At 34.5% G+C, this 12,042-nt stretch overlaps 1 protein-coding gene across 1 annotated transcript; it reads left to right on the forward strand.

Annotated features, from left to right (window-relative positions):
• Window positions 1–228: 228 nt before the first annotated feature.
• LOC132036546 (uncharacterized) lies at window positions 229–2,168 on the forward strand. The gene is made up of 2 exons (XM_059426903.1): window positions 229–480; window positions 1,463–2,168. The coding sequence occupies exons 1-2, from the start codon at window positions 313–315 to the stop codon at window positions 1,985–1,987; spliced, it is 693 nt and encodes a 230-aa protein (XP_059282886.1). The 5' UTR covers window positions 229–312; the 3' UTR covers window positions 1,988–2,168.
• The last annotated feature ends 9,874 nt before the right edge of the window (window positions 2,169–12,042 follow it).

Genomic DNA, 12,042 nt, shown 5'->3' on the forward strand with positions numbered 1-12,042 from the left:
TAATTAAGTTGTATACACTATCAGTATACGTAAGTCATAATAAAAACCATTGTCGAAAGAGTATTTACTATGACAAATATGAATTGATCATAAGTCCAGCTAAGATCCATGAGTTGATTCTTGGATTTCACATTTGCGAGTTGCTTTTCCAACACATCTGAGTTAAGTCAAGAGATTGCTTAAAGTTACAAACAAAAGATGCCAATTAATTACTTTCAAGCAACAATTTTGCACAGCAAATATAATGATCTACATCATCCAACTTTTTTTTCCTTCACAATTCTTTTTCACAAAGAAGAGAAGAAAACTATAATGGCTTTCAAAAAAGAGTACCTTGATTTGTTCTTGGTACCAAGTGGTCTAATTATTATGGTTGGTTATCATCTCTATTTGCTCTATAGATACCTCAAAGTTCCTCACACTACTGTCATGGGGTTTGAAAACAATGACAAAAGAGCTTGGGTTGAAAAAATTATGTTGGTAAGTTGCATAACTACCAATATATTCTCTTATAATTAATTTTATGTCACAAAAATGTCTTGAAATAATGCGTTTCAATTTTAGCTCTTAGACTCTCTCTTTTCACTACTATAAGTTTGTATTATTACCGATGTGCTCTGCTTGTTTAATTTGAAAGCTTACGGACGATTATCAATAAGATCTTTATACTAGCTTTTGTTTCTTAATTTGTTGTCATATGTTAAAACTTATTATGATTACGCTAATAGTGCCTTGTTCTTCGGAAAATAGGGGTATTAAATTGGTCGGTATAGGCTAAATTTGGACAGACCAAAATAGACTGAGTTAGTAAATGGGCGGAATATTAACCTGCCCAAGGTAACTTGGCTGAAATGGGCCGAGCCAAAAAGAGGCTAGCTAAATAGCTGGTCATAGTCCAACTTGCCTAACATTTACTAAGTTACAGTTTCTTTGTTTGGTTTCTTCTAATTTCTTTAACTACCTAATAAACATTTTTTCTTTTATTATGACTATATATGACATATCAAAATAAGGAAAAATGCCTTTTAAAAATATTTTGATAAGGTTTCTCCTTGTCAATTTGAGTTACATACCAACCCAACTTTTAGATGAACTAAATTGGGTGGGGTCCAAATGAGTTGAGCCAATTCTTTCATTCCTAATCATAACTTTTTGAGTTTTAGCCTCCACGGTAAATGGCGAAGCTAAATGAAAGGGAGGGGATTTCAGTCGAATCCCCTTTGTTCGTAAATCACATATTGCAAGTAGGAAAAAATAACTTCTGTTACATATATATGTATTGTCGAATCCCCTCAACACAAGGGCAACTTCTTGCTATAACATTTTTTTGCATTTTTTCTAAATCTCCTCGTTGGAATTTCTGGCTTCGCCACTATCCACATTAACTATCAATATGTTCAATGTTTAACATGAACGTGTTTCGAATTAACATTTAATTAAACTTTATGTGGAATTTTTGCAGGACGATAAAAAGAATATTGATACAGCTCTAACTGTTCTAGGATCTAGTCTCTCTGGAGCAACATTCTTGGCATCTGTTTCACTAAGTTTGAGTTTTCTCATTGGAGCTTGGATGGCCAACAATAGTGTTTTTAGCAGCGAAATAATATACGGCGACACAAGATTAGAAACCATGTCCATCAAATTCATTAGCCTGCTACTCTGCTTCATGCTGGCGTTTTCGTGCTTTGTTCAATCGTCAAGGTGCTTCATTCACGCGAATTACCTAATTAGTACCCCCGATACTGACATACCGATTAGCTATGTTGAATTGGCTGTCATTAAGGGAGGTGATTTTTGGTCGCTAGGACTTAGAGCACTTTATTTTGCTACACCTTTGTTGTTGTGGTTTTTTGGCCCGATTCCTATGTTTGTTACGTCGATTGGAATGGTATTCCTACTCCATTACCTTGACAAGAACACGAAACAATTGCATAGACATCGGTCTTCCGTAATAGGAAAGCAGCCATACGAGAGACTCGAGTAGGAAAGCTGATATCGAACGTTAGTTATGTGAAATTGCTATGTAGTGTGAGAGATGTGCCCATGAAGCTTGTCAAGATGTTGACTATTCATATCATAGAATGAGCCACGTATATAAGACTCTACAAAATATGGAATATATTCTCTGGTTATCTGAAGTAATGTAAGCAATTACAATCCCTTCATCCCAATTTATGTAAAGGTATTTGATTGGGCACGAAGTTTAAAAATGAAAAGAAGACTTTTGAAACTTATGGTCTGAAATAAGATATAGATATTTGTGTAGTTATAAATCAGCTCATTAAGGGTACATAAAATGGAAAGTTTAAAGTCAAATTGTTACTTACTAAATATAGAAATGTGTTATTCATTTTGGTACTGACTAAAAAGGAAAGAGTGTCACATAAATTAGAATGGAGGGAGTATTTATCTGAGGCAGATATTCATGATGGCATTTTCGTGCTTTGTTCAATCTCGAGGCAGTTCATTCATGCGAATTACGTGATTAGCACGACTGATACTGATATATAGATTAGTTATGTTGAATATTAGGGTAGGTGATTTTTGGTCGTTAGGACTAAGAGCGCTTTATTTTACTACACCTTTGTTGTTTTGATTTTTTGGCCCGATTTCTATATTTGCTACGTAGATAGGAATGGTTTTCCTCCTCCATTACCTTGACAAGAACACAAAGCAATTGCATAGACATCGATCTTCTGTAAAAGGGAAGCAACCATACGAAAGACTCGAGGAGACAACAAGGGCTGATAAAGAGCATTTAGTTATGTGAAATTTTTGTTGTGCCCTTGAAGCTTGTCAATAGCTTTATTATTCATACCATAGAATGAGCCATACGATAGACTCGAGGAAAAAAAAAACAAGTAAAATGCTTTCTGATAGTGAGTGACAATGAGACTTGAACCTAAATCTCTGTATGTACCATATTGAATTGTGTGATAAAAAAAAAATTAACCTTATTAGATAAGATATATAGTCACACAATTCCAACATAATCGACAAGTTTCAGCCAAAAACTTTTCCACCTATATTCATTGATTACAGTCTTCTTCATAAAGAAAATAGATTTTATCATCCTCAATCTAGGAAAGTGTACATTTCAAGGCAGGTAATTTTTTATGAATTTAACATGCCATTTCTACATTGAATGCAGATTCAAGTTCCACTCATTGTACTACTTATAAAGAGTTTCTGCAACAACATACCAAATGAACATAGTACTCCATCCTCTGTCCAAAGCTCATCACAAACATCATCTACTATTATATATGATGGAAAATATGCATAGCGGAAGCAATTCCATAATCCTATGGCTTACATGAATAATAGATAACAAACACGAACACGTAGAACATACAAACATGCTGAAAATTAACTCGAAAAATACCTCTCGAAGCGTGAGCAAATATTCTTCAGCAAGTCCGACTCCAGTTTTCTTTGTCTTCTGCAGTGATCCCAAAATAACAGCTGAACTCTCTCAATACTTGGGTGGGCAAGTACTATTTTGAAAATTTTGTAACTTTTTAGTTAGGGGGACCCCAAATATATATAGGGTTTTACACGTTTTTTTCCCCATTCCAAAATTGGACCAAAAAATAGTTTTTCTTACTTTTCTACCAAGAAACAGGATTTTGAGTCCTAGTTAAATATGGGCACAGCAAGGACCACGGAATAAATTACTGAGGCTCCCTATTATAGAAATAATTCAAAAATCTAACTTGAATTATTCTTACTATAATGGATTACAAATCATTCCACTAGAAATTTGTAATTGCATTCCTCCATTTTATATTTCGAAATTCCCCATTAAACACTTATTATAATTCCCCATGTTAAGATTATAGACACCAATCAATAAATTAAATTACTGATGAATTTAATTCAATGATTAATTTGCACTGCTTAACTTAATGTTACATCCCGTATCTTAGAACTAAGGTTAGACTCGTATTGTTAGAGTTTTAGTGGAAAAAGCAAGGTTTGAACGTTTTCGAAAATAGTTGACGAGGGCCTACTTCGGAAACCATAACCCCTTGATTAATTGGGAATTTGGGAAAGTACCCCAATGAAAGTTGTAGTAGGTAGAATTACCTTTCTAACCATATAAAGAGCATGCCTATCACAGATCAAAGCATGGAGATATGATCATCTCAAGATGACTAATAGTAAGGAGCTTAAGATTCGATAGAATGGGTAGAGTTTTCGATATGTCAGCCTTCTAGCCCAATTTCGTGAAAATCCATTGAGAATTTGAGAAAATTTAAAACATGAAATTGTAGATATTTGATATACCTTTCCAACAACATATTGTGGAGGCTGAACAGAGCTTTGTGCTAGGAGTTATGCCTATTTTACTTAACGCTGTTAGAAATGGCCTAGGGCGTCGCCCAGGCGCTGCGCCAAGCCAAAATCACATAAAAATGTAATTTTCATCAGGTCTTATAATATAGGCCTAGTGCGCCACCTTGGGCGTCGCCCAGGCGACATACCAGGCCAAATTATGCCTAAAACGCCTTCTTTTTCGAATTTTATATATACCCAACTCCGAAAAAATTTTCCCACTTCATTCTAAACCGTATTTTTGGAGAGAAAACACCCTAGGGCTTCCACAAAGCATCTAAGGTGAGTTCCTACTCAAACCCCATTGATTATTACATCAATCGAACAAAGATTAATGCTAGAATTCCCATCTATTCCACATATTATCGATTGAATCTTCATCTTGGACAAAAGAATATTATAATCTGAATTCAAGAGGAATGAACTTCAAAAAGGTAATACTTCTACTCTCTAATCACTTATAGGTATGAATTGATGAGTTCTTGGGAGAATAGTAAATGAGTTTGATGGAGAGTATCATATAAATTATGCTAGGATTTTGGATTATTAACTCAGGATTCTTGTAATCATATCGGTGATAAAGAATGATGTTAATTTCATCAAATTGATATTGTTAAATCACCTTGAAGTAATAGAATGGGAATTGGGTGAAGAAAACATCATTAATGAAGGTTGTAGAGCTTTATGCAAATTAAGTGTTTGATAAAATGCTTAGGTGACCAAAGAATGGATGTTATTGCTAAATATGGAATCCCTTTGACTTATGTCGCTATAGATTAAAGTTGAAAGGGTTGACGAATGCTGTATTATGTTCAAAGGTCAGAATTAAGGTATGAGAGGCGAACTCTCTACGTTTTGGAATATTAATGATTCTCGCTACGCCACGTTATTTTACAACGTTATTAATTGCCTCAAAAATATAGTTAAGCTTAGTTCCTTGAATAGTTGTAGAACTTCTATTCTCTAGTTTCGTAATTCGTTCATGACTTTTATTCCGAACGTTGTGAGCTCAGTACGTAATCAATATAGACTTGTGTTTGATACCCATGAGTCTCAGTCTAGAATATACGCAGCATGTTTATAAATCAGTTCATGAATTCAGGTCTCAGTATAGTAATGTTCAGTATTCCAGTGTTATGCATTATAGAATGATCCTCAATTCCTTGATACAAATTGTTGAATGTTGAATACCTTTAAATGGGCAATGTTTACACCCAATTTCGTCCTCCTTTATTCTAATTTATTTCCCTGGGCTTCTAGTTTTATTGATAAACTATATACTTTCTATTCACTACTACATTATTACTATTCTTGCCAATTATTTAGAGTGTCGTTACTTTAATATTACTATTTTAGTATTACCCTCATTACTACTTATTTATTACCTATTAATCATAAAATTAAACTAGATAGTATTTCTTACTCCATTATCACATTGCCTATATATTTATGGTTTTCTATTGTTAGTAAATTAATAATATTACTCTCAATTACTAATGGTGTGATTATTATATACACTTTCCAAGTTATAAATTGAAAAGAAAAGCCAACAATGCTTAGCCAACAAAGGGCCCAAACGAATTCCTAATGGCACAAGATTTCAGCCAACTAACGGCCTAAAACGCAGCCCAACAACCAGACCAGCCCAATACCCATTACTTGACCCGATCCGGCCTATTTTTCCTCTTTGGGAACAAAAGAGAAAACCTAATCCCTCTTTCTCCTCTTCAGCCGCAGCCCTTCTCCCCTTTTTCGTCTCTCTCTCCCTACGCTCTCTCTCCTCTCTCTGTCGTCTTCCTCGCTTCCCTCTCCATTTCCAGCAAAGGAACAAATCCTTTTCCGTCTAATGGCGACTTTTTGTTTACCCCATTTCGTGTAATATCTCTCTCCTATCTTCAACGATTGAGTCAACACAAACGACGAAAAACACTTTGAAATTTCTGAAAGAGGAGATCAGCTTTTAAAGATTCGATTCAGGGTTTCAAACGGCTATTCACTTAAAATCCCGCCTAAATCGAAACCCTAGAGTGGGACTTTATACCTATAAATACTCACTTCGTTACCCATTAAAAGGGGGTTTTTTTTCAGCCGCCTTAACTCCTCCCAAATAACTACATTCTTAAGTCACTATATCCGGAAACATTCATATTTAAGTCGTTGATCCTTTTCGACTGTCACTTTGGAGTCGATGATAGATTCGCGACACTCGACGCCCCGTTCACTGTACCATAAAAAGGTAATATCGTCTCTGTTTAATTTCTTTAATGATGTATTGAAACCATGGCCAAGCGTGAAACTGTGTATGTTCTGTTGCTGTTTAGTATTTCCAGTTAATTTCTTAATTCTGTGTTTCTGTGTTATTTGGAGTTCAACATAATTTAGTTGATTTTGTAATCGTCTTAGCTGTACTTTGTTCTTGGTGTGTGAGTTGCGAAGTATGGATCGCTTACGATTTTTAGTACTCCATATATGCTGAAAATGAATTCAGTCCAACCGTCTACGTAATCAACTTAAGTGTGTAACAAGTTCTCTTACTAAGAACCTTCAGTGATTATCTCTTTCTCTAAGCCGAGGTTTTGATTCTGCTCTTTCTACCTTCGAACCGGTTCTCGTGCTTCTGATTCATATTGTGTTTTCTTTATAAGAACTTGTTTCTAACTACCCGAACATGGAATGATTTAAGTTCCCTCCTTTTCCGTTCCGATAAACTAATCTAGAAATTTTAGTGGTGGTTTCCTCTGAGAATTGTACTCTTGAAGTTTAAAACAGGTTTGATTTTTTTGTGTGTGGAAATACCCTTTCGGACCATTTTTTAGGATGCCATTGAATAAGGCAGTTTCCATTGTTCCCAAATGCCCAATTTAGACTTCCTTCCCTTTTCATCTTTCGTTTCGGCCCATGGCGAGAAATAGGGCAATCAAGATAGTTTGGTTTAAAATTTTAATGTCACATGTTGGAGTTTGGCTTGGGACATCTAATTTTCTGTTTGGTTCATGAAAATAAAGTATTTATACACTTAGTTTCGACCTAAAATGTCAGCTTGTTTGGTCTGCTTCTGCTCGTTGCGATCCCGCTACATTGGTTGTTGGCTGTTATATTTTGAATGTCTGCTGCTGTGGGTTATTGATTTTGGCTGGAGAGAGTTAAGGTTACACTACACCTAAGTTGCTACATTTTGAGATCTAGCTAGTGCACTTCGCATGTTGGCTATTAGAGCCAACTCATTGTCGAGTTTGTTTTCGAGTGACACCATTGCCCTCTTTCTCGATAAGTTCGCTGCATTTGGTTGAATCATTGTTGCATTTTCGGCTGCTACGCTTAATTGTCGGTTGCGGCATTTTAAACTAAAGTTTTGGTTAGTTTTTGAGGTGAAATATCGTCGCTTTTTTAAAAGCATGTTAACACATGAGTTGTACCGCCCGTTACCGAGTTTGAAATCTGTTTTCAGCTATAATTAGTTGCTGGTTCAAAGTATTATATTCTTGGCTGCGAATTTTGTTATTCAAGGCTGCATTGTTGGCCCTGCTTATGTTTATTTATTTTTTGACAATAGTATTTTCCTTAGTCACGAGCCACCGTCTCAAGTTATTCGGGGAGTTCCGAATCCGCTTGTTCTCTCGCCTTCGATGTTTTGTGAGGTTTAATCATTAATATTTTAGATATCTTGCTGTGTTTGTGAAGAGAATATCAGTATTTACATCTATACGAATAACTAAGGACTGTTGTTTTTAGAGGGGTTGAAAGACTTCAAATATTAATCCTCTATACATCCTTATAAATGTGTATACATGAGATATATTTAAATATACATAATATATACACAATCATCTACTAATTCCTTTCCTTTCATTTTATGCATGACCTTCACATACGAGTCCAAGGGATTCGTCTTCAGCACTCGATGTTGGGCCAAGGCCCAACGGAAATATTATTCTCCCTCTGTCCGATCAGCCCGCAGCAACAAAATTAAACAAAAAAGAAACTTTCTGGGCTAAGGCCCAAAAGCCAACAGTGGTGCAGCAGTCCCAAATGGGCCAAGCCCATTTCATTATATCTATCCTTCTACTTTCATTTTTGTGTGTATTAACATGTATTGCATGACTAACGTTTTGTTTGTTAATTTAGATGAATTTTAGCAAATTAGTGGGATTTAGTCTAATAATGGGTAGTTAACTTAAGGAAAACCAATAATTAATTCTATAAAGTTTCATGTTCTTCTTTTTATATTAAAGTTATTTATAATACTCCTAATATTTATCTTTCTTAGAATAATTGATTTTTAAAATAACATGGTTACATATTTTGGGCTAAAGAATCATGATCCACTTTTACTATCTTAGAAATTTAGAAATGTCATTAATACGCAAATCTTTAAGTCTTTAATTAATAGTGAATAAATTACTATAGGTTGGGAGTTAATTCAAATGTCCTTCACTAAAATATTCATCTTACTAAGTGATTAGTTAGAGAAAGCCTATTTATAAAATTATTTTTTGCGTTAGCCATCTATCTATCTTATCTAGTCATATATATATATAGGGGGGTTATATTTTTTCAATAGAAATAAGGATAGCAATATTAAGTGGTTTTTTATTAATATGTTAAACAATCCTACTCGGTACTCCCTCACCCCTTGATTCCTCTTATCATGTAAGTGTAGTTTTGATTTTCTGCCTATTCTCCCGCCTTTATAATTTTTTTTTTTTTTTTTTTTTTTTTTTTTTTTTACCGTTGAGTTATGAATCTTATTACATCGTTCATCTCTTTCTTAATCTTGATTCTTAATATCTTTCTTCTTTAACCACACCTCGGCTATTATGGCCAACATAGTCCCTTATCATTTGGACATTAAAACGGCCTTCCAAACACCTAGGAATTTACAGGTTAATCCATCGAATATATTAAGAAATTAAGAGAATAACCATATACTAAGAGTAATAGATTCATAACAACAGGTAAGTAATTATTCAAACATTATTAACATAATATTTCAACATAAAATAATTTACATAGTAGGGAGATTAGTATTTAAAACATAGATAAAACTTACATGACTTGACGATGGAGAGAGGTTTCCCTTTGGGGAACCCGAAAAACTACTTCACACTAAGAGGAAATTACTGAAAAGCTTAAACTATTTTACAGCGAAGTTATATTACAAAGGTTGAAAAAAGGTAGGACATTTATGAAAGGGAAAGGGAATATGGAGAAATTTGGTGAGAAAAGGTGGTCGATGCTTTTTTCTTAAACTTGTGCTCTTGGTGAATTATCGATGATCTGCTCGTCTTCAAACACTGCTATTTATAAGAGTTGGCGGACGTCAGCCGCGGACTTCAAATTTGTGAAGAATCTTTTGGAGTTCAGCCGGGTACTCCTTGGGCCCCATCGTCACGTGAAACTTTTCAAAAGATACTTTATAATTTTGTCCGTTTGCTGAGCTGTCCCATTTCTAGATAAAACTTCTACTTTATTAAAGCTACTTTAATAAAGTCTTGTCTCCTTTTTCTGAAATGTCCTTTCGTTTTCCCAAAGTCTATTCTTTTCCCGATGTTATTCACCAAAGTCTTCGACTCTTCAATGTAGTTGTCTCATTTTCTTATTTCTTCGAAAGATAACCTTTCCAAATGTCATTTTCCCATATTTATCGTTTTCATCTTCCTTTTCGAACCACGCTTACCAAATGTCTCTTTCAATTTTCTTTCTTGTCAAATGTCTTTTTCACTTCTTTTTCCCGAAATGTTTTCCTCCTTTTGATTTTGTCTTCTAGCTAATGTCTCTTCGTAGTTTTTCAATTAGGCTTGGTATCAACTATTATTTCTTTCATTAACTGGTCTAAGTGTCTAAATTGTGTAGAGCAATTGAATCAAAGCTTATGCCCGAGTCCACATCATTTGGATCTTGCGAGTCTTGAAATCTTGCTTGAAAATTAATATCATCTCCTTCAAAATCCGAATTATGGACCGGTGACATCCCTTGTCTTGGAGATAATTTCGGACTAGGATATTTTACTATATGTTTATCTTGTTCCTTTGTTCGAAAGAATTTTTCTAGTGTCTCTTTCACTATATCTTCTATTTTTTCATTTTTTCTTCTTTTTTGCAAGTGTGCTTTTCTTTGTAGAAGTCGCCCCTCTGCAAGTGTCTTTGGTAATCTTCGTCGGTTTGGAGAGATGAACATCCCTCATCTTCACTTTTTGGCAAAGTGACAGCCATTAACGGATTTGATAAGTCTTTACCGGCTACCATTTGAATCGGACTAGCTGTATCCTTACCCGATACAGTGGGTCTAATTGCATTCATTGGGGAATGCACACCCGTCTCATCCATTTTTATCTGAGATGGAGAACTCTGAGACTGCGCCAATTCGAATTTTACTGCTTGTAGTCTTTGTTCTAATGTCTTCACTTGGTCCAAGAGTTTCATTTTTTTGAATCAAAGTCTCTTTTTGCTGATTTAACCTTTGACTACATCGGTCATGGTAGAACAATGGTCACAAAAGATTATTTTGTCCGTGTCGTTTTTTGGACGTTGTCTCGGGGGACTTTGTCCGGGTTTTTGTCGAGGGCCGGAGAGATATAGTAGTTTGGACCAATACTCCCCTAGCATAGTCTAATGCTTCAAAGTTGAAATTATTAAATCCTTTGAAAAGAGGTTTTCGTATGTCTTTATAGAGTCTAAAACTTCTATCCAGTGTTTGAAAAATACCATTAGTTTTACCGTGGACTACAACATAAAATTTAAATTTTTTGTCTAGATTTTGTCTCGTAAAATATTGACAAAGTGCATTTATAGTGGCTACGAAATGACTATGCGTCTTTTCTATTATGCGAAATCCATAAATTATCCACTAAGCATCTTTGTTGTCTATCTATTACATATTCTGGTAATACTTTAAAAGTCCAATTTGATGGTTGGTAAGCTACTAAGTTATTGGCTCCGAATTGTATTCTTTCCATAGTATTTCTTTCTAATAAAGATGTAGGTCTAAAATGAAGGTTACCTAATCACCGTTGGTCGTATGTGTCTTGGGTTGAGGCTATGCCTTTCCCCCTGTGTCCGCTCGTCCGAGAACCGGAAGGTCTCATGCCGTCCAAATAAAAAAATTAGTTAGCGTAATCGTTAATCTACTTAATTGGTCTGCTAAATTATTATCCTTTCCTTTTATATGCTCAAATTTTAAATTATAAATTGAAATGGTATCTAAAAAATTTAACCATCGCCTTCTACTACTATTCTTGTCATTTATCTTTTGGTAGAATTTAACTATAGCTTCACAGTCTGTTCTGACTAGTATTTCTGGTTTATTTAGAATATATAGTCTAAAACTATTTAATCCATATATTACGGCTAAAATTTCTGCATCTATACTACTCATATTTCCTTTTTCTTTATACTTACCACTTTGATAAGCACATATTTTTTCTTCATTTTTATTACTATATTTATTGGGTTTTGCTTTTAGATCGCTCTCCCATCCTTCAAAACTACCGTCCGTTTCTATAATTAGATAGTCTCGTTTCTAGAGGCATGTTTAAATCGGAATGTTTTTTATTTTTTCTTTTATTGTTTGTACTAATTTAATGTCTTCGCATTAAAGTGTTTTTGACCATTAGATCCAGCTTTTTGAATATAATGCCCCGTTATTTTTTCCTAAATCTTTTATAAAATTTCTGGCGTAATTGACTATTCCTAGGAATTTTTG

This window comes from Lycium ferocissimum, chromosome 11 (genome assembly GCF_029784015.1).
Source record: "Lycium ferocissimum isolate CSIRO_LF1 chromosome 11, AGI_CSIRO_Lferr_CH_V1, whole genome shotgun sequence".
NCBI lineage: Eukaryota > Viridiplantae > Streptophyta > Magnoliopsida > Solanales > Solanaceae > Lycium > Lycium ferocissimum.

Excerpts from the sequence above, each read along its gene's own strand:
- LOC132036546 (XM_059426903.1), top strand. The coding sequence starts at position 313 with ATGGCTTTCAAAAAAGAGTACCTTGATTTGTTCTTGGTACCAAGTGGT. Across the intron at positions 481-1,462 it reads GGGTTGAAAAAATTATGTTG|GACGATAAAAAGAATATTGA; the intron begins GTAAGTTGCATA and ends GAATTTTTGCAG.